Consider the following 27936-nt stretch of genomic DNA (forward strand, 5'->3'; position numbering starts at 1 on the left):
GCCGGCCACCACACCCAGCTAATTTTTTGTATTTTTAGTAGAGACGGGGTTTCACTGTGTTAGCCAGGATGGTCTCGATCTCCTGACCTCATGAACCACCCACCTCAGCCTCCCAAAGTGCTGGGATTACAGGCGTGAGCCACCGCACCCAGCCAAAAAAAATTCTTTACTATTACCTTTCACGTGTTTAAGGGAACAAAAAACTCAGGACACTAAAAACAGACTGCGAAATTTACCTACTTGGTATTACACCACTAGAAACGTGCTAAAAAGGTAATTTTATAGTGGCAGAAAACATAAACACTAATGAGATTCCACACCAATTTTTATTTATATTTTGGGGCCTGAAACAAATCTTATAATCACCTCTTTCAAATTACATTTTATTCCCTTAATGGTGTGGTTTACCCCCACTCCACAAAAACAATTACAACTAACACACTAGAAATATTTTTTTAATAGAACCTCTTAAGGAAGACATTTTCATTAACCAATCCAGACCAAGGATTGTCTCAAAAATTTAATCTGTTAATTTTCTGGTGGTGGTATTTTAGAAAATATTTCATAACCAAATTATACATCTAACTTTTATGTAAGTTTTCGCATTCACATCCTAAATCATGAAAACCCTACCTTATAAAACCTTACCACTCAAGGTAAATACTATATCGCATGTCAAGAAAATAATGAATTCTCTAAATCTGGCACTAAAAGTCTGAAAAACCCAAATATCAAATTATAACACTGATTTATGTACTAATAATCACAAATGTCATGACGGCTTTTAAAAAAACTACAGATTTAACTGATAAACTTGCAAATTACGGCAGAGTAAATAAAACTGTCAAATACTACTTTTGGCTCTAGTTCGTATCTTGCCCAAAAATGTGCATATCATAGCCAACAGAATTTTTCTGTAGAATTTTATTTTGAAAATAATATTTCACTTCAAGATTGATCTAAAAAACATTTTAAGATATGAAAATGTTATACAACTTATCTATTACAAATTAATCAGATAATTCTGTAATTAGGTACACTGTGTTAGCTCGCCTACATAAAAAATATTGCACATTTTCCTTTATTTTGTCTCCAGATGTGATTGATGTCTAGACTATATAGAATTCCAAACTATTTTAAAGTTATTCTGTGAAATGTCATCTTTATAAATATCAGAACTAAATGCACTGTAAACAGCCATTTTGGTAAACATGCATTTATTCACAGTTGATTTATTTCCTTTAGATAAATGTATAACTGCTCAAAATTATATAATAACCTATGTAGAGGTACAAGAGCACACTATACAAATCTATTTCTATCTTCATGTTGAGGAAACACTGATCTTGGCAAAAATCTGGCATGATTTTTAAAATTAACTATTGCTGGTAAGAAGGCATACTTTAAAACTTTTCTGTGGCCTGCACCTGTTTTCTTTTAAAATTAAAATGTAAAAGCATTTGTTTTCAGAGATTCATTTATCACTGAATAAGTGATTACATAAAAAAAAAAAGGACCCTGAAAGCAACTGAGTTAAAATGCTTTGAGAGCCCCATTCTACTCGTAAGTTATCAATGCCTTAAACTGTTAGACCACTCACTAATTATAATTTTAAGAAACGGACAAAATCAGACAATTTTAATGTCATGAAATTGACACAAACCTGCATAATACAGCATTCCTCCATTAATTTGAGGTCATATTATACTTTAAAAATATAAATAAATATATTGAATCATGAGTCTTATTTCCATAACCCCAAAAAGTGTTTCAAAATGCTTCTAAAACAGAAGTGACTGTAGAATATAGTTCCAGACTTGACTATTAGTGTCAAACACAATCGTTCCTTACAAATAACTCTACTGGTGCACTGGCTTGATTGATTCCAGCAATTTCATTTTACAGGAGTGAACCACACGTTATACACACAGAGAATATATTACTTGAAAATCCCCAAAATAGGAAGAAAAGTTTAGAAAGTTGTCAAATACTTCCAAATGAAAAGTAAAGGTCTATTTCTAGCCCTCTTTCATAGCCTTAAAGTTGGAATCTGACAAAAGTCCATGGGTACAATTTACAAACTTTGACAAACTATTAAGTAAAAACCATTTTCTTTGGGGGAGGTGAGAGAAGGTACCTTTAAAACCTGTTATACAAAATTCCAGCTGCCTTTTGATAAAAGTACGTTCCTTAGATTAAAACCATAAAATTAAGGTGCAAGAGTTTAACAAAAATGAACTAAAGAGCTTTATTGACATCACAGTACATTCAAGAATAATTTTAAGAACATTACAGCTGAAAGAGAATGGCATGTTTATAGTCTTATTATGCACTATATTTTTTGAAAAAAATGTAATACAAAGAAATCCTATTAAGTAACTTGGAGCAGCATTGGAAAAAGTACACCTATTTACAGATTAAAAAAAAAAAAAAGATTCTGGTTTCACCTACACAGCCACAATGTGCCTCTATAATGAGACAAGCCCTTAAAACTCATGGAATTTTTTTAAACAACATCATGGCATTCTTGCCACATCATTCCTCAGCGTTTACGACGGGGAGGGGTTGTTGATCTGAAAAAAAAGGGAAAAGACAAAATTTAAAAATAAAAATGTATTTTAAACTAAAAATCTGCAATTTTAAATAAATAATATTATATAGGATTTCTAACATTTAAGACTATGATTATTTATCAAGTACCAAACTGAGTTTATTAAAGAGAGAGAGAAAGGACACTTTCAACTTTGAATAAATTCAGTCAAATTTTTTAAAAAATCAGACAAAATACTTTAAAAAGTATACTACCTTGATCGGGACTTAGACTTGTGTTTGCGGCTTGCCTTCTTACCAGACCTTTGAGATTTCTCCATGGATCGCGATCGACTATGTTTAGGCTTCTTAGCCTTCTTTTCTTTGCTACTTCCTGGAGACTCAGAACTGCTCCTTCCACTAGAATCAGAGCCTGAATGTTTTTTACTATCTTTGGTAGTACTTTTCTTACTATCTTGTCTAGAATCATGTCTTATGATTTTAACAGATATAGAACCACTCCTAGAGAATGTTCTTTCACTTTCTCGTTTCCTTTTTAATCTATCATCCTGACTACTGAACTTAAAATCTTTTTCTTCCCTTTTTTGTTTCTCTTTTCTTTTATCCTGTTCACGTTCCCTTTCTTTGTCTTTCTTTTTCCTATCTTTATCTATACTTCGACTCCTCTCCTTTTTCCTCTCTTGTTCTTTAGCCTCACCTTTATGCTTATGACTGTTCCCACTAAGATTTCCACGTTGATCATCAATTTTACGCCTATCTCGACTCCTACTGCGACTGGCACGATTGGTTCGTCTATCCCTTGAGCGACTTCTACTTCTACGTCTCTCTCGGGAAGGACTCCGATTTCGTCGTCTTTCTCTTTCAATGCTATTTCTATTAGATCTCCTCCTATCTCTAATCTTTACCCTAGCCCTATTGCTCTCTATTTTAATTCTGCGAGAGTAGCTTCTACTCCTGCTACGTCTAGCTTTGATTGTTGGAGATCTACTCCTACTGTGTCTCTTTTTCCTTTTAGGAGAAGAAGACCGAGAAGAAGTACGACTACTACCTGAGCTAGAACTGTATGAAGAGCTAGAGACAGTACTACTAGTACTACTAGTTCTGCTATTGCTACTGGAACTACCACTACTAGAACTTCCCGACCTACTCCTTCCTTGTTTTTCTTTTTCTTTATGCTCTTTTTTTGGTTCTAAAACTGATGTGGTTTCATTTGGAGTTCTCTTCTTTTCATTAACCACATCACCGTCTGCTTCTCTTGCTTCTAGTAGTGATAAACTATTTTGCTCTTTATGGATAAATTCATTCATCTCTTTTGTAACCCTTTCTGTCTGTTGCTTTTCTTCTGAAACAGAAAAAGACAAAAACACTAAGAAAATGTGAATGTAAAATTCTCATACTACCAAATGTCAAGCTACCAGACTGCAACAACAGAACACCACTTTCAATAGAATTACAATGCAAGCCATATAAGTAATTCAAAATTTTTTAGTAACCACATTAAAAAAGTAAGAACAAACAACTAAAATAACCTAATATACCAAAAATATTATCATTTCAACACATAATAAATTTTTTAAAATTCTGTTTTCAAGTAAAGCTTTTGAAATCTAGCATGTAATTTATACCTACAGCATATGCCTAGCCACATTTCAAGTCCTCTATAGCTTGTAGTTAGTTAAGTTACCCTGCTGGACAGTGTAGCAAAATACAGTATCAAGATGTAGAGGTGCGTGTGAGGCAAGTAGGAAAAGACTTCCCTTTTGTCCAACTAAAGCAAAATTTTAAAGGTAAATATAAGTGGTTTATAGGGAAGTCTTAGCTGCTAACTCTTAATTACCTTTCTTACATTTTTCAAAGAAGAAATTCTAAGTAAATTTTCTCTTTTGTTATTCCTATTATGTAAAGTATCTTAAGTAAAAAACTTCTAGGTTCTCTATTATCCTTATATATCCTAGCTACAAATTACTTTTCAATAGTCTTACAAATATATTTTTCCCATTTCAAAAATAATCTTTTTCATTTCAAGAATTTTAACAAGAAATAAAAATACCCTAAATAGCTTGGCTTATAGCCACTGCAATGAATGGCTCCTAAAACAACCAAACAAAAATTCTGACTTTAGTTTCAGTTATATCACATGTTATTTATAATATAGCCTTTATTTTATCCTTTGATATTTTTAGGTTGGTTAAAAAATAAAAAGAAATACAAAACTGGACCAAAATTAAGTCTAAAAGGTATACTACACCTTCCATCTGTTTATCATGTAATAGCTGCTGTTCTTTTTCTTTTCTCCAAAAAGCTTCCTGTTTTTGCCGGATTCGATGCCGTAATTCTTCATCATCAGTGTCAGATGACTCAGAGCCTCTGTCACTCCTCTCATCTTCGCTGTCTCCTGATCCATAACCACCCAGTCCACCTGTGTGCATAAAGCTCAGTCTATCATATGAAAAAAGTTATACTATGCACTAAAAACTTTTCAAGGTCTGAGAAGAAAGCTCATTTCTTTTTTCATTGCCTTTTCCCAGAAGAATATGCTTATTCGGGGTGGGGAGAAGTATACATTCAAATGCTTAAGGAGTTCACAGAATCTTCAGGCAAAGGTTACTTAATATCTTATTCTTTCTGGACTATTTCATATCTTTCTCACTGTAAAGGAATCATAATGGGTTTGCTGTACTGTCCATACTAACCAACAAAACTACTTAACAGGGCAGTAACAAAGCCACACTAAGGCTTAATCATGACCCTGAAAGTATTTCTAAAACTAACTTTTATTGTTCAAAGTTTAGAAATCCCTAGAGCTAAGCAATTTTTCCCTGAAAAAATTAGAATACTATAATCTCCCTGGTACAGAAATATTATGGTGCTGAAACTACTCCCCACCCTGAAATGATATAAATAACCGTAACAAAAACCACATGGGCATTTGGTTCTACCCACTTCTCTGCGTCCTCACAAAAATTAATTTGAAATGAAGATGTGGAAAAGGCAAATTCAGGCTTTTACAGCCTTGATAATATACCATGCAAATAGTAAATTATGAACACATCACTACTGTTTTACTATAAGATAAACCCTTTCCTGTATATTAAAACTTGACTTGCCACAACACAATCTATGTAAGTTATTAAAAACATTAGTGGATAGGTTCTTCCCTAAGGCATGTATGCAATAATTCTGAAAGTGAGCTTAGATATTATCATGGCTAAATTATGAATTATCAAGTACAAACTATAGGTGTTCATATATAATTATATATATATATAAAAAATGCATATATTGGAGCAATAAGGAAATCTTCCAATATAACTTGCCCCAATAAACTATGAATTAACCATCACATTTATAAATTTCTCACTGTGAATGAGTCAGTCAAAAAAATAGGCAAACCTTTTCAGACAGGATGACATAACCCTAAGACCTAGGTTTTTATAAACTGAGTAGGACTAATACAGTTTCAAAACAGAACACGTAGAGAGACAATGTATGTGTGATTTTTCCCTTTAGGCCCTTTCACAAATATGGAAAACACTTACCGAGTCCAGTGAGGGAAGCCAGTGCACTGGACTGTGCCAGCTGTTTTGCAGGAGCTTTGTATCACATCAACAACAGGAACAACATGTTAACACAAATAGCCACGATTTCATAGTCATGAGTCTATGGTATTGTTAAATCTACTACTATTGCTGCTTTTTGGGGAGAGAAGAAACATTAAAAACATAACATTCATTTTAAACCAGTATCATGTCTGGCTTTGAAATTATAACTCTGATGTGAGCTGAAATTGGTTTATAATGAGAAAAAATGTTGACAAGTATATCTGTATGTCTATTTCTGAGATTATGACATGTAACTTAATTTTTGTTTTCAATACATTTTTTAAGGTGTTACTAAAATATAGGGGTAGGGAATCACTTGCTTCTGTAAGAGATAACTGGTAAACTAAAAACTGAAGGTTGATAATTCAAAATTCATTAGTCAAAATAAACTGTATCAGAAGTCATACAATGCCATGTTATCTATAAAAAAAATCAGGTGAAATAAACTGAACATCAGGAATTTTCCACAATACATTTTAGAGGACAACAGCATGACTGCTAATTTGTACTCATGTAGGTCAGATAAAACAAAAATATTTGTATAGCTTTAATATGGTGTCTACATATCTAATCTTTAAGAGTTAAAACATGCAAGAGAATATTCAAATATCTGGTAGAAATCCAACAAGGACAACAAAAAAAGTCCAAAATAGTCATCAGAACCAAAATACCCCAGGAAAAGCAAAATCAAAAACACCAAAATATACCTTTCGTTGCTTTGCGGTGTGCATCTTTGGCTACGTAATAAATTTCTTCATCTGTGACATCCAGTAGAATTTCTGTCAGGAGCATTTTTGTCAGCAACATCTAAAAAAGAGCATTTTATACAGTATTTCTAATGATTATAGCTACCAATAGTGTGACATCTTCAAAAATATTAAAATACAAAGTCATTTTTTTTTTCCAGACAGAGTCTCACTCTGTTGCCCAGGTTGGATCATAATGGCGTGATATTGGCTCATTGCAGCCCCCACCTCCTGGGTTCAAGCGATTCTCTTGCCTCAGTCTCCCAAGTGGCTGGAACTGCAGGTGTGCACCACCACACACAGCTAATTTTTGTATTTTCAGTAGAGATGGGGTTTCACCATGTTGGCCAGGCTGGTCTTAAACTCCTGATCTCAAGTGATCTGCCTGCCTTGGCCTCCCAAAGTGCTGGGATTACAGGCGTGAGCCACCATGCCCAGCCACAAAGCCAATTTATAAAATATTTTTAGACATCAGAGCAGCCATTCCAAGGAATAAAGTATCCTGAACCTTTTTCTGTTAACATCAAAACTTCAAAAAAATTCTAGCCTGGGTGCAATGGCTAACGCCTGTAATCCCTAATCCCAGCACTTTGGGAGGCCGAGGTGGGCAGATCACCTGGGGTCAGGTGTTTGAGACCAGCCTGAACAACATGGCGAAACCCTGTCTCTACTAAAAAAATACAAAAAATTAGTCGGGCATGGTGGTGGGCACCTGTAATCCCAACTACTTGGGAGGCTGAGGCAGGAGAACTGCTTGAACCCAGGAAGCAGAGGTTGCAGTTTGCCGAGATCCCACCACTGCACTCTAGCCTGGGCAACAGAGCGAGACTCCGTCTCCAAAAGAAAAAAAAAAAAAATTCCAAAATCATATGGATCAAAGAAAAAAATATTATGAATGTATCTGTATAGTAGAGACACTGAATTCAAAACACTTTTTTCTTTTTTTCTAAGACAGGGTTTCACTCTGTCACCCAGGATGGAATACAGTGGCACCACCTCAGCTCACTGCAACCTCCGCTTCCCAGGCTCAAACAATCCTCCCACCACCTCCTGAGTTGCTGGGACTACAGGTGCACCTCACTATGCCTGGCTAATTTTTTGTAGAGACAAGGTCTCACTATAGTGCCCAGGTTGGTCTTGAACTCCTGGACTCAAGCAATCCCCCTGCCTTGGGCCCCCGTGAAGTACTAGGATTACCCCAGCCTGAAATCAAAACATTTAAAAAAGTCCCTATTAATGAAAGTTTCTATAATTGTTTTAAGTTAAAAGGAGCTTCTCTTCAATTAATAATACTGGTCAGCAGTTCTAGTTTCTATTTTTTCCTCTAATATTGTCTCCAAAAAAAAATTGCAAACAAAATAAATCCGTGTACATAGTAAGAACTTTAACATTCTACCATTTGATACTCTTTCTCCTCTTCAGTCATCTCAGGGTCACTATGATCTTCTTGAGGAACTGGGGATGGACTTCTGGTGACTTTCCCACTACTTGCAGCCTCAACATTTTCAGTGTCTTCTTCTTCCTCATCACTATCCTATAAAAAAATAATAGTATGGTAGTCCAAATTCATGTGTATAATGTAAAATCCTTATCTTACATACAGAAAATCTTAAACCCCAAACTAAAAAGCCTATGAAGCAGAAATATGAGTGAAATTGCTATTTAAATTATATTTATTACAGATTTCATTTGATAATTTAAAAAGTATAACCTGGGAAAAATGTAAGATTACAAGATGGCTTAGGAAAATAAATTATTTTTTCAATTTTCTTTTTCCCTTAGTCAATTTTAAACTTATTTTATAAATACCCAGAAAAACATAATGCCCAGAGACTGATTTAATTATTATCTATTACATATAATGGGCCTGAGAGGCTTATAGAACTTTGGATAAATGGACCATAGACGTATTATTCAGTATAACTTTTACAGCTATATATTTAAGCTATTTATCTAAAGTTGCACAACTTAAAATGAAAAATCTCTAATCACATTTTTCAGGGCCAAGTTCTCAGCTGGCCCTGAAACTCAGTAAAACTTGCTTCTTTTTAGCTCCATAATGAAAAGATAAAAACAAGGTCTACTTCAGATTAAACAAATGCCAGCAGTTTGTCTCCTGTCTTTGTATGGTTTTAGGTTTCAAGATCCAGATAGCATGTGACTCTTTCCTTTGTCAGAGAAGTGTCCCCAGTCACTTTTAATAATCCTAGTATGTAAAAGACAAGATGACCACCTAGATACTACTGTGGAAAGACTACCTGAACCAGGGGAAAAATATATGTAACACAATCCCACAGGCATTTGGGAGGAAAGAGGAAGGATAATTTCCAAACAAATTTTTGATGCTTAAAAAAATTTGGAACACCACTATTTCATGTAAGGATTTTTTTTAAAAAAAAATGAGTGGGCAGAGTGCCTCATGTCTGTAATCCTAGCACTTTGGGGGGCCAAGGTGGGAGAATCACTTGAAGCCAGGAGTTCAAGACCAGTCTGAGCAACACGGTGAAACCCCATCTCTACAAAAAATACAAAAATTAGGTGGGAGTGGTGGTGTGCACCTGTAGTCCTAGCTATGCACTTGGAAGGCTGAGTTGAGAGGACTGATTGAGTCCAGGAGTTCAAGGCTACAGTGAGCTATGATTGTGCAACTGCTCTCCAGCCTGGGCAACAGAGTGAGGCCCTGATCCCCCAACTGCCTAAAAAGACAAAAAGAGTAAGCTTCAACAGTGTTTTTCTGTTGTTTCTTATTTTTGTTAATTAACATCTAGAAGAGAAACACAGATTTGGTATATGTCTTTTGGGGAAAATAAAAGTAATTTACGGAATTTAAGCGAAACTAAAGCCTGCCAAAATCTAGTTATTCTGCTCTTCTTGAGACTTATTTCTAAACCACAAAATGGCTGTGGAAGACAGACCAATTTTCTGAGTTGCATACTGGCCAGTGCTGTGGATATCATACCTGCTGAATAAAAAAGTTCCTAAACCACTCAAGCCATCTAACTGATGAAGATTTAAAGACTTTAAAATGTTGTTATACTTCCAGTGCTCATGTCAAAAACAATAAAAATTATGACATCCTCAGGTATATGTTTAAATGTTCAAAAGAGGGAGATTATATTTCTCTATTACTATTTTAAGGTAGATTTGTTTTATAATCTACCACTAGGGTGTCACCTGTACCATCATGAACGAATACAGATTGTTTATCAAGATTTAGCCAGCTCTCTGGAATGAAATGTTTATAAACTTGTTTTCCATTTTCTCCTTACTGTCTCTTCAGTAACACATATATAAAAACATAATCCTCAATACACTTAATGAATGTAATCTTAGGAACATCACTCTAATACTTTCCTATAGACTAAAATAAAATATCTATTTCAGTAAAGTTTTCACACAAACAAGATTATCACATGGCATTTCCTGTTGGGGATTCTACTTACAAATTTACTTCTCTGAGGTAAACGAGGGCCATCCCCTCCTTCAGCATCTTCTGTGGCCTTTTTTTCTTTTTTGGACAATTGTGAACGTTGTTGTTCCATTCTTTCTTTCTCCAATTTCTTCTGCTTTTCACGTTCCATTTTTTCAAGGCCTTCACGGATCCAAGCTGGAAGAGTCCTGCGTTTTACTGCGTCTGTTTCACATGGGAATATACACAAGTCAATTAAGTAAAATATTTCTACAAACTTGTGAGTAAATTTAAAAAATATCCCATTAAATATCAGGTTTTCTTAAATGCCATCACTTTTAATAACAGTAGGGAACACTGCTCTAGTGCTTACAATCTGTCAGGACACCATGAAAGCATGTTAAACCATCATCTAATTTAATCCTTACAAAAGCCCTCAGAGATCACTACTATTACTCCACTTACTTTCACAGGTGAGGAAACTGAGACTTGAAAAAATTAAGTGATTTGCTAGTAAGTTAAAAAAGCTGTAAAGTTAGACTCTTTCTAAAACGTAAAAAATAAAGATTTATTAATAAATGCTCCTGTTCATTAAATACTGAATGATTTAGAACTTTCCGGATATAAAGTGGCATAAATATGTATTTGTCACTTGAAATAGGCTGGCTCTAAAATGGTATTTAAAAATTGAAATTTTCTGCCAAAACACTTAGGGGAAGTGAAATAAGCAGAGGAAAATTAATCTGACAGTAGTGCATCAGATGAACTGAGAGTGGACAGAGACTGAACAATTAGGTTTAAAAGGAGAAGGGCTCACGTATCTGCATAATGTACTGAAATGCCCACAGTGAAGAAAATATCAAAATGATATGGCTAGCATAAATTTGCACTTCATCACAAAATCTGGAATTTAATGTAAAGATTTAAAGAAAATTATTTAAACCTTTTAATATTTTAGCCCAGTATCATTTTTGTGAATTTAAGCTTTATGACCATAAAAAATAAATAAAGTGTCAATTCCTAACACATCAGAGATACTTGAACAATTTTAATAAAATAAGACATCCCTTTTATAAAATGATTAAAAAAAGTCATGCCAACTGTGGTCCACTAAATTAATTAAATAGCTACCAATTTGTGGAGGCTCCTGCTTCACAGGAAGTGCAATAGGTGAACGCTGCCGATCCCTGAATGATGATGGCCTTTCTCTTCGATTCTGGGGAGGTGCTGGAGGTCCTGGAGGTCCTGGTTGCCAATAAGGAGGATGAAATCCACCTTGCGGTGGACCAAAAGCAGCCCCATGCTGAAAGAGTATTGCAGTTTATTTTTTCTTCAAATTAATACAATATACTCTCTGGGACACACGTGTGTTATGAACTGGGACAGTAGAAATCCATGTGTGCAGCACATCCAAGAATTCCATGGCTCTAATATCCACCGATACTTCTATAGTCCCAAGAACCTAGGCTTACTTTTCTTAAGATTTTCTGGCTATGTAAATGCAAAGAGGCTTCTAAAAGCCACCTGATAAGCTACTTTGAAGAAGTATATGAAATTTTTCATTCCAAATCCATTTACAAGCTAATCCTACCAACACTAAGACATCAAATAGATACTAATTTTTCTTTACCTAGACATTTTTGTCAATTTCAACACCCTACCTACAGTGAACAAAAAGTGAACTAAACAATTTAAGGTGTTTCTATAATCTTGCAGATATATTCATTTATAAGCAAAGACAGAAGTTACCGAATCATTAAATATTTTCTGCAATTTTGCTATTTTCAGAGGCTTTTCTAGGCCACCTGCCAATACAGCTCTTTGTCTTGTTTACATGGGATCTACCACACAAAAGTAGGGTAAGCAGATGTTCCCTGCCATTACATTTCTTCAAACAAGATAAAAACTGTTTTATCTGTATACCAAGTATACAACAAGTATCTGAATATTTATTAACGAGAGGATTACCATCTCAAGGTGAATATTATAGTCCATTATCAAATCTACCTTAGAATTCACAAAATAATGATTTTTCTTTCAAAATTTTAAATTATGATAGCAGTTTATAAGTTAATAATTGCAGTCAGTTACTTCAAAATGACAACTAGCACTATAATTTAAGGGTAGAACCTGGCAGAGGGAATAAAGTAAATAAAGCCCAGCATATGACACTATTCCCCACAGAGTTCTATGTCCCTAGGAATGAATTAGATGCTACAGAGGAAATTATATACAATTCCATTAACATGTCATGTCAGAATGGAAAAAAAAATGACACTAGAAAAACAGTCATAATTCTACATAGCACAAGGAATTACACTTAGGAAAATTATCTATGTTGATGTGTTTTATTCATGTCTTAACCATAAGCTATATTCAATTAGTGTGCATTTTCTAGTCTTTAACATTTAAATATACCATTTTGAAATATAAATTAGAAAACAAAACATCGTATAGCTATTGTACACATTTTTTTCAAAAATTTTCCCTAATGATCTTTTATACCATTTTCCTAATGAAGTAAGAAAATCAGAAAACAAATTCTAACTATTTTAATACTCAAAAATTGATAACTTTCCTGAGACAGAATGTGCTTATTTACACAAGTCTGAAAAGTGAAACACGTATCTTAGGTATTCTTGATGAGACACTTCCAAAGAATGGATTACGTGCACATCTACAATATTAAAGCAACAAAATATCTTTCACCTGATAGTCAAACTGGTTCACTGGCCCCACTGCAAAATTATCGGGTGGTCCACCAAAGTTGTGATTGTTCTGGTTAAATATATGCCTGTTGTCAGGGGCAAATTCCCCACTGTCCTGACTGTTGCTGTCTTCAGAAGGAGGAACAATGTCCATTGGGCCTGGTGTTGGTGGCATCCATGGCTGATCTGGAGGGGGATGTGGGGGTTGCTGATGCATTCCCCATTCTATTTAAGATTTAGGCATAAAAACATTCAACAGGGGGTTATAACAAAATCAACACAAAATTTTAAGATCTCAAGAAAGATTTTTCAGTAAACATACAGATTTAAAAAACAACTTACGACTGCTTGGTCAAACTCCTTTTGTCTTAAAAATAAGCAATAAACTAAACTGTCATATGTAATTCAAAATGAGCTAATTCCACTCTAATTCATATCCTAACCAAATGCCCAACGTTATTTTTAACAAATGTACCAAAATCCAAAGCACTATTTTTGTTGAATTTTTATATTTTTGTTTAGTAACAACACCACAAAAATAATACCTTGAGGTTTTATATAATTTCTTTCTTACACGAACACATTTATCCTCACAACATCCCTGTGAGGTAGGGAGAAATCAGGTATTATTTTTGCCAATTTCGGGAGGCAAAATTGAGGCACACAGAGGTAAACCACTTGCCCGGGGTCACAAAGTAGAGTAAAACTAAGGGGTAGGGATGCCAGGGGGAGTCATTTAAGAACTTAAACGTAGGAACGAAAGCATTTTCAAACGTGGGGAAATTTCATTTTCAAGAAAGCTAGAAACAAACTACCTCACAGTATCAAAGACTAAAATATTTATGTTTTTAAAAGTAATCTGAATTCTCATATTTTTCATTTTAAATGAGGGACTCATTCTGTCACCCACGCTGGAGTGCAGTGGCGTGATCACAGCTCACTGCAGTCTCAATCTCCTAGGCTCAAGCAATCCTCCCACCTCAGCCTCCTGAGTAGCTGGGACTACAGGCACACGCCTCTATGCCTGGCTAATTGTTAAGTTTTTTTTTTTTTTTTTTTTTTTGTAGAGACAGGGCCTTGCTATGTTGCCCAGGCTGGTCTCAACTGAGGTCTCCATTCTTATAAGGAGAAACAAAAAGTATTAATAGGGAAAGGAGGTTATGACTTCACCATCAGCATACCCAAATGTGAGGCTAATTCCTCCATAGTTTCAAGTGACTATTAAAAAAGAATAACACAAGCCATGGAAGACTGAATTAGCATCAAGAAATCTACATCATACTGTGAAATAAAACAAACAAAAAAGTAAAACACACAAAAACTTATGAAAGATCACTATCTGAAAAAAAAGGGAAGAAAAAGGTAGGCGGATAGTCGGGGCAGAGTATATTTGACAGACTAATTTGTCACACAGTGACACAATTTTTCTTTAATTAGCGGCTAGACATGTTTTACTCTGCCAGTGCTGCTTCTGAAAAGGCCAGAGGTTGCAATAGAGAGACAAAGAATGCTCTCTTCCCTAGATGCCAAGTGAGGTTTCCAGAGTGTTCCCAGCCCCTGTCAGCCTAGGAATGAAGAACCAAGAAATGAATCAAACTGAGTGCCACAATGCTAGCAGAATGAGTACAGAATAATTTTAACCACAAAATGTCAAAGTCAAATCAAATTGAAAACTGCCTATTTTTTAAGAAGCATTAATTTTGGGAAGTCATACTACTAAGCAAATTTAAAAATTTCATAATAATCTTCATTTTGTTTTTTAAAAGTCCTAAAATTGTGAAAACATAAACAACAAACCTGGTTGCCACATTCTGTTGAAGTTTGAATCCCCTTGGAAATTCCCATGATTGTTTGGACCAGATTCCATTGTAGACATATCTTGTCCATTTGGCATCATTCCTGGTGGTTGTTCTACCATGCTTTGTTGTCCTGAAGCTTCTCTTTGGGCAATCCAAGCTTGGGCCAATGCAGCCCAGTCAATCTGGCCTAACGTAAATTAACATTGAATTCAACATTCAGAATGTAGGAGCTAAAAGAATAGTGCCTCTATGTAAAACAAGCATCTCAATTATTCCTTAGATCTTAAATATTTCAGACAGAGAGGGTATGAGGGAAATTAGAAAAAAATTTTTTAAATGAGAGATCTTAAATATTAAAGCATACTGTATCTGAAAGGGTGCTTAACAAATAACCCATATTCAGGCTAAAAAATAATATAACTATTTAACACTTTCAGAAAAGAACTCCACAAGAACACTCTTAACCCATTTCTAATATTAATTCATTTAAAATTTATCCCCTGTATCTTACTTTACTGAGTTTTTAAATGTCATCACCTTTACAAAAAAAAAACACCACAAAAAAAATCTAATGCTATCATTTCTTTCTTCAACATGTCCTATTTATCTTTCCAGGCCTGCATTCGAGCCTATAGGCCTTGGATGAGTGCAGCTACCTAATTCTGTTCTTCCTCATGGTTGCCCTTCTTTAAGAAAGGCTCCCTTCTCTAGCCAAAACATGACTAGTGTAGTCTGGTTACAACTTCTTAGCCAATCTTTACTCAAAGTTCATTTTCCCACTAACTTGAAGACACTCTTCCCCCAAGATATATTTTTTCAATTTTTAAATTTTTATCTATCTATCTATCTATCTATCCATCCATCCATCCATCCATCCACCCACCCACCCACCCATCTATCCATCCATGATCCATCCATCCATCCATCCATGTAGAGTCCGGGTTATGAGCCTGGCTAATTTTTGTATTTCTGGTAGCGATGGGGTTTCATCATGTTGCCCAGGCTGGCCTCAAACTCCTGAGCTCAAGCAATTTGCCTATCTCAGCTTCCCAAAGTGCTAGGATTACAGGTGTGAGCCACCGCACCTGACCTCTCTTCCAAAGTATCTATATTTAACATTTCAAGACCTTTTTAATACTTTTTATTTTGCAAGTCCATTCAAAAATGCATTAAGATCTAATATTAATAAAGTAAACAAAGTAGAATAAGATATGTTTTTCTGCATCTTACTTTAATGAAGATTAAATAGATATTCTCATACAGTTTGAAACACTGGCATAACCCCTATGGGGTTACATGTGGCAATGTGCATCTGAAATTACCATGACTTAACAAACCTAGCTCTTTTCATAAGAAAATAATTGGACAAGTGGATAACGATATGTACACATGATTACGCTAATTGTTTTAAAAAGTGAAAAGCTACAAATAATAAAACATCCAAAAGTGGCTTTGTTAAATTATGTTACAATCCTATAACAGAATGATACGTGGCTATTGAAAAAAGAAATAGCATCAGATTAACCCAGCGAGGGCACAGTAATGTAAGTGGTCTTACAGATGAAACAAAATTGGCCACTAGTTAATAATTGTTAAAGCTAAGTAATAAATGGGGGACTCCCTATACTCTTCTACCTTTCTATGTATGCCTGAAATAGTCTATAGCAAAAATATTTTAAAATGATATAGCATACCATCCAGTTCAATATGATATACAACTTTAAGAGAATTCACATAAGTGTGTTCTTCATAAGCAACATATTTTAGGCTTTTCTCTTTCTTTAGAAAAACAAGGACTAAATCAGTTTAAAAAATGTAAAATCTTCAAAAAGCTTTCTATCTTTTGAGAGTCTTCCAAAGGGAAGTCCATTTCCTGCTATATAAGCTACGGCAAGGCTATTTATGAGAACATTAAATTCTGACCATAAAATGGTCCAATACACCAATCTTAATTCCATATCCCTTAACCCTATCACATGTCTTCTACCCATTTACACATATCCAACCCCGCCCTTTCAAATTCAATTGGTTTCCTTACTTGGATCCTGTTGGTGCTGGAATGACTGCATCCATTGTTGCTGGTTCAAGGGCCACTGCTGCCAAGGCTGTCCTCCTTGATCCCACATCCCTTCTTTTAAAATATACTTGATTTTCTATCTTCAATAAATTAAACATAGTTTAAAAACTATAGTGAGTTATTTAATCTTAAAACCTCACATCAGAAATTATTTTATGATGATACATTTATTTCATGAGAGGTCTAAAATTCTTGTCAATAGCTTGCCAGAGGCAACTAGAATTTTTAGGGTACCGAACGAGAGGTAGAAAATTTTATGTTAATGCTGGTCTCAGAATTTGATGGCAAGCATAACAATGAATTTAGCTTAAAAAAAAAAACTCCATTTTTTGTACAATATAAATTTCTGGACAATTATTTTGAAGAATGTAGGAAAAAAGTGATTTCATTTCTCCCCAATCAAGATTCCTTTAAGATAGTAACCAAACAGTTTCAGCTGATGAAGAAAAATTCTTCCTCATAATTACAGCTAATAAAAATGAAAAATGCAGAATATAATTAGAAAACTATCATATTGCCAAAAGTAATAAAATATTAATTCAGGAGACCTTACAAAAAAAGTTGATGAGAAATCAGAAATTCAAAGGTTGCCAAAATACCACCCCTACAAATTATTAGGTATCTACTATGCTTACAGAATCACTAAGAATTCTCATAATAAATATTTAACTGAGTCCAACTGAGCTTTTGGATTTTACTTACAATATAAAGCAATTTTACAGAATGAAGAAATGAGATAAACTGTATAAATCCAGAAAGTAAGACAGCCTCCAAGACCTGGTTTCTTAACATATAAATAGCATGGAAAAGATGGGAGGGAAGGTACTTTATGTTAGTAACTATTAAATCTAGGAGATGGTATGGGGGGGAATCATCACACTAGCTCAACTTTTCTGTAAGCTAGTCTGAAAACATTTCTAATAAAAGGTTTAAAAGTCTTACAAGTCTAATATCTTTGTACTTTATCAAATACTGATACACAACCCTGTTCAAGAACCAGTGACTCACACAACCAGGGCATGGTTTCTTCTTTATTTTTGTATCCCAAGGCTTAGCTCATAGCAGGCATTTAATAAATGTTTACTAAATGAATCCTTTTCGACTAATCCTTTCCTGTATGCTAAAAACAAGATAAAAGCAAGCCTTTGTATTGCAGGATCACAAAAAGTAGGCAAGTTGGATAACAATAAAATAGAGACATTAACTCTATCTACTAGGACAACTGGAGATTACAATTCAGGCCTTTAAAAGTTTCCAACTCCAGTCTTCGCAGCATTCCCAGAATGCCATACAGGTATAGTTCTATCTGCAGCAGATCCTAATCCCTCAAATGAAAAACACTGTGGATTATGGGGGGTGTATTTCTTTTGTTACCTTGATTTCCTTATGAGTCAAATGTACCCATCTTCAAGTTACACTAATCAATTACAACAGCATTATTAGAATATGGCAAAATAGGCACTAGATAGCACAAATGAGGCCAACAACTGGTTTGGGTACAGTTCCAAGTTAAATATATTTCTTTTTCTAACCCCTCTTCAGTGTTTCCTTCTTCCTCCCCTTTGTGTCCTCTCCAGTTTCCCAAGTACACCTTTAGAGCCCTTTAAGGTTAAATAGGTTATCAGAGCCCTTGAAAACTAATTTCACTTACAACTTTAATTAAGAGTTAACAAATAAATAGGAAACACCAAGACGACACACCAACTGCTATTTAAACTGACCTCAGAGGTTCACCTTCTGTTTAAAACTTAGGTTGATTCACACTACAGCTTCGAAGCATAGCAGCAAGATTATGTATGCCCTAGAGGGAAAAAAAAGTAGATGTCTGCTTATAGATTATCATGATTTGCATAAAAATAAATTCTAGAGATGCAACATAAGTGTGATCATCTCCAGGTTAGTCACTTTTCCTTTCATTAACTTTATAATGGGGAATTATTTTATCATAATAAAGTTAAGGAAAAGAGATACACCAGAAATGAAGAGGCAAAGCATTTTAACATCTTATTTCTTTCCAAGTATCTTTTATTTACTTGAACAATTCCTTCATAATAAAAAACAATGTCAAACAATTTAGAGATTGAGAAAAAATGAACACACATTTGAAATGAAGATCTCATCCACCTGTTATTAACTTAGATGATACAATAAGGTAATAAAATGTATTAATTTAAATTTTCCTATAGAATTCTATGTTTAGAAATTAACATTAGCAAGGAGACAACAGTTTGTTCCTGAAATGGTTTAGTTTCCTTTTTATTCAATCAACAGCTTTTACAGTTGACAGAAAGACAAACGTATTCATCTTTTTATCTTCAATAAGGTACAAGAAAGCATCTTGAACATAGCAGACACTAAACAAACAAGCAGTGTCTAGCTATTACTTTCTGTTTAAAGGCTAATGATGAGGAAGCTGTTAACTTCTACTTATGAAAACCAAAAAGCTTGCTGTGCTTTCCAATGCTTTAACAGCTTATCAGAGTTCAATGCATAATTTTCCTATCTTAAATTGTAAACCCATATAATATAGACATTATCAACAGCTCTATAAAGTGCCTACTGAAACTGAAAATGTGCACTTACTAAAACTATTTAAATGATGAAAATGATGTATAATGACTCCCTACCATCATTCCCAATCCATAAATTTACTTTTCCAGAAATTACTCTAAATAAAGGTTGTTCTTACTCATGTTTAATGGTTGTCATGGACAACTTTTTTAGTTCCCCTTTTAAGTTTTCTGGTCACCACCTGTCACCTAGACTTCAGAGCACAGGCTCTGGTTCTGGATGCCTACCTACATCTGTTTGTTAGTGGTGTGAACATGAGTAAGTTATGCTCTAACCCTTGGTTTTCCAATCTGTAAAACAGAAGACCTAAATGTCTACACCCCAAAGGATTATTGTGAGGATTAAATAAAAAACACATAAAAACTAAGCATTGGAAGTTTCAATTTGTTGTGATTAATATCAATACTAGAGCTTTCTCACCATCACTTTTGGTAGCACTCTTCAAGTTAACAACTATTACGGGGTTTAAAAAAAAAGGTGATCGGCCAAGCGCAGTAGCTCACGCATGTAATCCCAGCACTTTGGGAGGCCAAGTCGGGTGGATTATCTGAGGTCAGGTGTTCAGGACCAGCCTAGCCAACATGGTGAAACCTTGTCTCTACTAAAAAACACAAAAATTAGCCAGGCGTGGTGGCGGGTGCCTGTAATCCCAGCTACTTAGGAGGCTGAGACAGGAGAATTGCTTGAATCTGGGAGGCGGAGGTTGCAGTGAGCTGAGATCCTGCCATTGCACTTCAGCCTGGGCAACAAGAGAGAAACACCGTCTCAAAAAACAAAAAGTGTCATCAAGCCAATCCACTTCTGCTCAACTCCATTTCTTCTCCAGAAGCAAATCTAAAACTTACAGAGGTTTCATCTTATCTTTGAAAGAATTCTTTAGTCTAAATTTGTCTTCCTGTTTCATAGGTTGAAGCTTTTATTGTTATAATTATTTTTTTTTTTGAAAGGGAGTCTTGCTCTGTCACCCAGGCTGGAGTACAGTGGTGTGATCTGGGCTCACTGCAACCTCCACCTCCTGGGTTCAAGCGATTCTCCCGCCTCAGCCTCCTGAGTAGCTGGGATTACAAGTGCTCACCACCAAGTCTGGCTAATTTTTGTATTTTAGTAGAGACGGGGTTTCACTATGTAGGTCAAGCTGGTCTCAAACTTCTGACCTCAAATGATCTGCCCCTCTTGGCCTTCCAAAGTGCCGGGATTATAGGTGTTACCACTGCACCCGGCTAAAGCTTTTATTTAAAAAAAAAAAAAAAAAAAATTTTCCTATGCACAGAGGTTTTAATTTACATATTTTCAAAAGTTTCATTTGTATCACTTATAATTATTTTTCTGTATGTTTAAAACAGCCATTTCTACTTTTGCTATATTTTTAGAAGCTGTTCTTCCCCAAAGTTTTAATGGAAGCTACTATTCAAGTAATACAATGTTTGGGACACTTAAGCTGAGAAAAATAGAAAAAAGATGTGAAATTGGGAAAAGCAGAGCAGAATAAAAAAACAGTAAAGAAGGTGATGGTAAGTTAAGGAAGTTAGAAGTTAGGGGCTCTTTATTAAAGTGCTTTAATTAAGTCTGGAGTTGAGAAACTTGATTTAGTTATAGAGGATGACTACTGGATGAGGGCATAGGTGGAACACCAAATGGTTAGTCTTTTAAAAGACAATTTACCGGCTGGGCACGGTGGCTCACGCCTGTAATCCTAGCACTTTGGGAGGCCGAGGTGGGTGGATTACCTGAGGTCAGGAGTTCAGGACCAGCCTGGTTAACATGGTGAAACCCGTCTCTACTAAAAACACAAAAAAATTAGCTGGGCATGGTGGCATGGGTCTGTAGTTCCAGCTACTCGGGAGGCTGAGGTAGGAGAATCACTTGAATTCGGGAGGTGGAAGTAGCAGTGAGCCGAGATCGCACCACTGCACTCCAGCCTGGGGACCAGAGCAGGACTCCGCCTCAGGAAAAAAAAAAAAAAAAAGACAATTTGCCATTACGGCATCTTAACAAAACTGTATGTGCACATCCCTCTGACCCAGCAATTCCACTGCAGGGTCCTAAACCATGAATGTGAATATTCATACCATAATTCAAAAATCGGCAGCATATTGTGTAACAGTAAACACCTGGTTTCAGTGACACGAAATTAAAGGCAAGTTAAATAAGAGTGAGCCATACAGTAGATTCCAATTCAGTCATTAAAATGAATAAGGTAGATTTCTACTTCTACATACCGATATGTATTACTGTACAAACTGCATTAAGTGCAAAAAAAGGGACTACAATCTGTCCCTTTTCTACAAAATTTTAATATTAAGTCCAAATTTCATTTTCATGACCAGAGTTACCTGTTTTGGATAAGATTATCAAAATTTACTCTAAATCCTGTAAGAAAATGAGACAGAGGACATTTGCCCAATGTCTCACAGTTGAAGAAGTTTGTGTAATTTTTACTGCCTGTACTAGTCATTATGGACTGTGTTCATTAGCTTCATTTGGCTCTTTATATCTTTAAAAAATCTGTATTTTTTCTAAAAATATATATTCACAGAATAAACTAATTCAAAGAATACAGAAAGATATAAAATAAAGATTAAAATTATCTGTTTCCTATTTCCAGTTCCTAGAGCTTAGCAGTTTTGAGATGATTTTGTAATTTAGTAATTTTCTATACATAACTGCATTTTTTTTTTTTTTCCGAGACGGAGTCTTGCTCTTTCGCCCAGGCTGGAGTACAGTGGCGTGATCGCGGCTCACTGCAAGCTCTGCCTCCCAGGCCCATGTCATTCTCCTGCCTCAGCCTCCCGAATAGCTGGGACTACAGGTGCCCGCTACCATGCCCAGCTAATTTTTTATGTTCAGTGGAGACAGGGTTTCACCGTGTTAGCCAGGATGGTCCTCAATCTCCTGACCTTGTGATCTGCCCGCCTCGGTCTCCCAAAGTGCTGGGATTACAGGCGTGAGCCACTGCACCCGGCCCATAACTGCATTTTTAAAAAGAAAAGGCCTCAAGCGGCATCATTTTTCATGCATTGGGCAAATGTCCTCTGTCTCATTTTCTTACAGGATTTAGAGTAAATTTTGATAATCTTATCCAAAACAGGTAACTCTGGTCATGAAAACGAAATTTGGACTTACGTTAAAATTTTGTAGACAAGGGACAGATTGTAGTAAAGACTTGGTATAAAACTAGGAAATACTTAAACTTTTATATATGTTTCAGCACATAGCACAATGCTTGATAAGGAGTTTCATTAACTATTTTTTAATTAAAGAGTAAGATTACAAGTGATTTTATGGCAAGGATTCAGGAACGCTACTCTTTCTTCATCTTCACTACTAACAAATCTAACAAACGCAAAACCTAGAAAACAGAAGGAATACACGGCACAACACACAGTAATCAATGGATACATATTTTAAAATTTCACTATGGTTTAACGAAATAACATAACCTTGTACCATTAAAAATGACATTTACAAGTTGGTTTAAAAGTGATTTGGAAAATGCTGATAATTTAAAGATGGGCATTTGCTACCCTGTTCTTTTCCACTGTTTGAAAGCTTCCATTTAATAAGTTAAAGATGATATACAATACTTTTTATAGAGGGTCTGCATTAAATTTTCATGTTTTTGTCTTGGCTCAAACAAGAATCTTCTTTAGGGAAGAGAAAACATTTTATAATAATTTAAATTCTCCATAATGTTTTGTCCATATTAAGTGGTTAAATATTTATAATTCACGGAAATGTTAGCAAGTAAATACATTAATGTTCAACCATGAAAATGACATTCCAATACTGCTACTGTGATTTTATAACATCAAAAATTGATACCAATTTATTCACTCTTCCTTTAGATTTAATTTTAAAGTTTGTTAGGCTTGAGTTTTCAAGTTCGGAGAAATCTGATTAGTGATGGGCAAGGCTGCAAGACTTTCCTAAGAGTTATTTCCCTTTATGGAGTAAAGTTAACTGCTATTTCCTTGGAAAACAAATGGGGTCTGGGAAGAACAGAAAGATGAAAACCAAGGTTTGTATCAGATCATCAAAACCATCACACACTGCTGCAAAAAAAATCGAGTGATAGCTATCACCAGTGTTATGGAATGAACTGTGTCCCCGTCCAACAGATACACCAAAGTCCTAACTCCTGATACTTGTGAATATGTCCTTATTTGGAAATAGGGTCTTTGCAGATGTATTCAAATTACAATGAGTTCACATTTGATTACGGGGGACCTTATTAAAAAAGAAACATAGACACTTACAGGGACAATGTAACATGACCACAGTGGTACAGATTGGAGTAGATGGCTCTAAAAGGCAAGGAACATCAAGGATTGACAAGAACTACCAAAAGCTAGAAAAAGACAAGGATCCCCCACAAAGCCATTAGAGAGCATGGCCCCACCAAAAGCTCAGTTTTACACTGTTAGCCTTCCAAACTGTGGAAGAATAAATTTCTACTGTTTGAAACCAGCCAGTTTGTGATAATTTGCTACAGTATCCCTAGAAAACTAATACAACCAGAAATGGCCATCATCTATTTTATCCTCTTCTTAAATGGATCTGTATTAGAACTTCATTGCTTTGCGGTCCTAAAACGACTTGTTTAAATAACAATCACTTATTTATTTTTGAGACAGTCTCACTCTGTTGCTCAGGCTGGAATGCAGCAGCGTGATCTCGGCTTATGGCAACCTCCACCTCCCAGGTTCAAGCAATTCTCATGCCTCAGCCTCCCGAATAGCTGAGACTACAGGTGCACGACACCGCGCCAGGATAATGTTTGTATTTTTAGTAGGGATGGAGTTTCGCCACGTTGCCCAGGCTATCCTCGAACTTCTGGCCTCAATGATCCATCCTCCTCGGCCTCCCAAAGTGCTGGGACTACAAGCATGAGCCACCCTGCGTGGCCAAAGTGACAATCATTAATATTTACAAAGGTCACTCAAAGACTGTGAAAGAGATGGATGAGAATTAAAATGTGGTATTTTAAAGTCCTTGAGCATCAACTACAAAATCAGAGAGCTACAGAAACACATCTATCATTTGATGCATAGTATGAAATATTTCTCAAATCAACCACAAAGCTGAGAAGCCAGAAAATACAAAAATTCTCTTCGCCCCTGACATTTCAGTCTCACATATGAGTTGACTGACCTCAAAGTCAAAAAAGAATTTATTTGTTTAATTCAGATTAGGTGGAAATGGCACTGGTAAAGCTTAATCTTGTAATCATTTGAAATATGGAAAAGAGAATTTTTGCTACTTTTATGTGACACGCATTTTAGTATATACTGAAATATTTGCAGCTTGTAGCTCAAAAGACATATTTTTTAAAGTGGAGGCCAAGGATGGCAGCTCATGCCTGTACACCCAGCACTTTGGGAGGCCAAGGTGGGTGGATCACTTGAGGACAGGAGTTCAAGAGCAGCCTGGCCAACATGGCGAAACCTCCACTCTACTGAAAATACAAAAATTAGCCGGGCATGGTGGCGCATGCCTGTAGTCCCGGCTACTTAGCAGGCTGAGGCAGGACAATCACTTGAACCCAGGAGGCGGGGGTTGCAGTGAGCCAAGACTGTGCCACCACTGCACTCCAGCCTGAGCAACAGAGTGACACTCTGTCTCAAAGACAAAAAAAAAAAACTTTGCAGAATTGGATAGTTGGTTATAAATAACCCCCTCTCAAATACCAATAATTTAAAAATAAATGTAGACAGAGAGCCCAAAATGACATCCTAGTAGCAATGAGCACACCTAGGCACTAGAACTTGGTTTTAATATCGTTCTTCAAAAAAAGGAATCAGGGATCCTTAAATAAATAGCTGATTCTAGGACTGCGACAGGAAATGTAAAAGATGAGTCTGGAGCATGTATACTGCCAGGAAGTAATAAAGTGCTAAAAAAAAAAAAAAAAATTGATAGGAGCACATCAAAGGAGAACAGTAGACAACTCAAAGAGCTGCCAATGGCCAAAGCTGGAACAATTTCAGCAACAAAATAAAGAAGTACTGGATTATAATACAAGTTATGTAATAAACATCCACAGGCCCATAATGATATGATAAAATAAATTAACAAATAAATGGCAGGGAAGAGACAAATCTCCCACAGAGAATTCCAAATAAATTATGTAAATATTCCACCCTGAAGAACAGCATAACTCTCCATTCAGTAAGCGTGGGCTCTGCAAAATGACTTCCTTCCCAAGAGAACAGTACAAAAAGGGGTGGGGGAAGTAACTTTACAGTGGAAAATCTAACAAACACTACTCCAGAAGGGTGATCAAGGTCAATAACAATGTGATAAATCACTTTGATAGTATCTATCCTTGATAGCATGTGCTGAAAAGGGCATCTTACCTCTGCGATCTTCCCCTGACACAGTCCGTAAAGCCATTTTAATCATGAGAAAAATGTCTGGCAAATTCCAAAAGCAGGGCACCCTACAATGTACCTGACCCATACTCCTCAAAAATGTCAAGGTCACTGTATTAATTTGGTATGCTTGCCATAACAAAGTACCAAAGACTGGGTGGCTTAAACAATAGAAATTTATTTCCTCACTGTTCTGGAGGCGTACAGTCTAATACCTATGGGTTTGATTTCATTCTGAGGCCTCTCTCTTTGGCTTGTGGATGGTTGTCTTCCCCCCTACGTCTTCACATCGTCATCCCTCTGTGTCCTACTCTCGTAAGGACAGCAGTTATTAATATATTGGGCTAAGGTCCACCCTAGTAACCTCATCTTCTTTAAAGACCCTCTCTCCAAATACAGTCACGTTCTGGGGTATTGAGGTAGGGACTTCAAGATAAGAATTTTAGAAGGGCACAATTCAGCCCTTAGCAGTCATCAAAAACAAAGCAAGCCTGAGAAACTGTCACAGCCAAGAATATACAGCCTAAGAATATACAACTAAATGTAATGTGATATCCTAGCTGGGATCCTGGAACAGAAAAAGGACTTTAGATAAAATGTGAGGAAGTAGGAATAAACTATGGATCCTAGTTAATAATTTATCATTACTGGTTCATTAGTTGCAATAAATGTACCATACTAATATCTATTAATAAGAGAAACTGTGTGTGTAGTGTGGACGTCCTACGTGCTCAACGTAAACAAAAACTGTTCTAAAACATAAAGTCTTTTAGTAAGTTAAAAAAAAACCTCTCTCAAGAACATCTTTAAAGAACTGTTTCATTTTCTCTATAAGCCCTTTGACACTTTGCAAAAAAATTCCACAAGTAAATCTTTAGTAGTCTGGTTTCTGTTGGTTTTGCCCTGCTGCACTCAAATGAGGAATTCCAAGTTTATTTTGTTTTCTTTGGGGGCAGGAGGAAGTAAAAAGATGTAAAAGATTAATGTTGAATTAAAATCTTAAGCTAGAATGTTAATTTAACAACCCACGAACAAATTTGTCTAGTGCTCAATTTGTTCAGATGACGATACCATCCCCCACAGGGTAAAAAACTGAATTATCGAATACTACCTGTTCCTTTATTGAAGCTTAACACATATAATGTCCATCATTAGGTAAGAACACCCGAAAAACACAAACTAAGGAACCGCGCCTGCGTAGTCGGAGCCTCAAAGGGTATAAGCTCCAGGTCGGGAGCCCCCGCCTCCTCCGCCCCCCGAACCCCCTCCCCACAAGGGGGTTCCCACTGCGCACGCGCAGTGTTTAACGGCCGGTCAGGAACCCAACAATTTTAGTCTCTTCTCGTCCGAGAGAAAACTCTGTTAGAAGATGGGGCCGTGACCACTCTCTTTAACAGGGACATTTCCTTTTCAGCGAAAGCACCGCTCTGATTTACCAAGTCTGGCGGACTGCACCGCTTTAAAGGAATGAGGTTCCAGCGGTCGCGCCAAGCAGCGTACGCAGCCTATTTTAAGTTACGCTACCGTCGCCACAGACACTAAGAGGGTTGTAATGGTCCGGCAAGTGCCCACGTGTAATTGTTCTCCATCACTTACCTACTCTAGTTCGGGAACACCCTTGTCGCCGCCGTTCCGGTAATACCTCTCCAACGCTTTCGATGCTTCTACTTCTTCGGGAACAAGACAAGATGGCGCCCGATTTGTCTCACCCGGAAGTAAAGAATAATAACATCCGTTCGTCATCTGAAGCCATACCATCTCTCATCCAGGTTTGTGAACACGTGATTGTGCCGATTGCCATGTTATGGCGCCATTTTTATTATGGGCAAAACCATCAACACCGGGCAACTGAACCATTCCTGCACATTACTTTTTAATGTAGCCGGCGCCATTCCCGACCCATCTTTATCTTCAGAGTGGCCAGAAAGCCAAGAGCGTGTTATATACACAGGGCGCCTTCAAATTTTTTACTTTAGTAACGTGATCTTCCTTCAAGGGGAAGTATGTTCTCTCCTGGAAACACTCCCGCCTTGGAGAAGGGGTTGAGTTCGCAACTCCACTTACAGACTACGGGGGAACCCCAGGGTCAAACCAAACATTCAG

General features: G+C 36.1%; 1 protein-coding gene across 3 annotated transcripts; it reads right to left on the reverse strand.

Annotated features, from left to right (window-relative positions):
- Positions 1-906: 906 nt before the first annotated feature.
- Positions 907-27863, reverse strand: PNISR (PNN-interacting serine/arginine-rich protein). 3 transcript variants are annotated; one of them, XM_011973668.1, is made up of 14 exons: positions 27430-27557; positions 18613-18692; positions 17834-18011; positions 16853-16971; positions 14813-15001; positions 13017-13240; positions 11439-11610; positions 10342-10532; positions 8295-8432; positions 6860-6959; positions 6090-6143; positions 4799-4969; positions 2806-3892; positions 907-2573 (listed from the first exon to the last, which is right to left on the reverse strand). In XM_011973668.1, exons 4-14 carry the CDS (start codon positions 16938-16940, stop codon positions 2543-2545), a joined length of 2445 nt encoding a protein of 814 aa, XP_011829058.1. In that variant the 5' UTR covers positions 16941-16971; positions 17834-18011; positions 18613-18692; positions 27430-27557; the 3' UTR covers positions 907-2542. The 3 variants fall into 3 exon arrangements, with proteins under 3 accessions (XP_011829058.1, XP_011829060.1, XP_011829059.1); XM_011973669.1 differs by lacking the exon at positions 17834-18011 and having other exon boundaries at positions 2224-3892; positions 27430-27863; XM_011973670.1 differs by lacking the exons at positions 17834-18011; positions 18613-18692 and having other exon boundaries at positions 907-3892; positions 27430-27546.
- Positions 27864-27936: the final 73 nt, after the last annotated feature.

The sequence above is a fragment of the Mandrillus leucophaeus genome, unplaced genomic scaffold, assembly GCF_000951045.1.
Source record: "Mandrillus leucophaeus isolate KB7577 unplaced genomic scaffold, Mleu.le_1.0 Scaffold1392, whole genome shotgun sequence".
NCBI lineage: Eukaryota > Metazoa > Chordata > Mammalia > Primates > Cercopithecidae > Mandrillus > Mandrillus leucophaeus.

Excerpts from the sequence above, each read along its gene's own strand:
- PNISR (XM_011973668.1), bottom strand. The coding sequence starts at position 16,940 with ATGTGGGATCAAGGAGGACAGCCTTGGCAGCAGTGGCCCTTGAACCAG. Across the intron at positions 6,144-6,859 it reads ACACCGCAAAGCAACGAAAG|CTCCTGCAAAACAGCTGGCA; the intron begins GTATATTTTGGT and ends TGTGATACAAAG. Across the intron at positions 2,574-2,805 it reads AAGTCTAAGTCCCGATCAAG|ATCAACAACCCCTCCCCGTC; the intron begins GTAGTATACTTT and ends CTTTTTTTTCAG.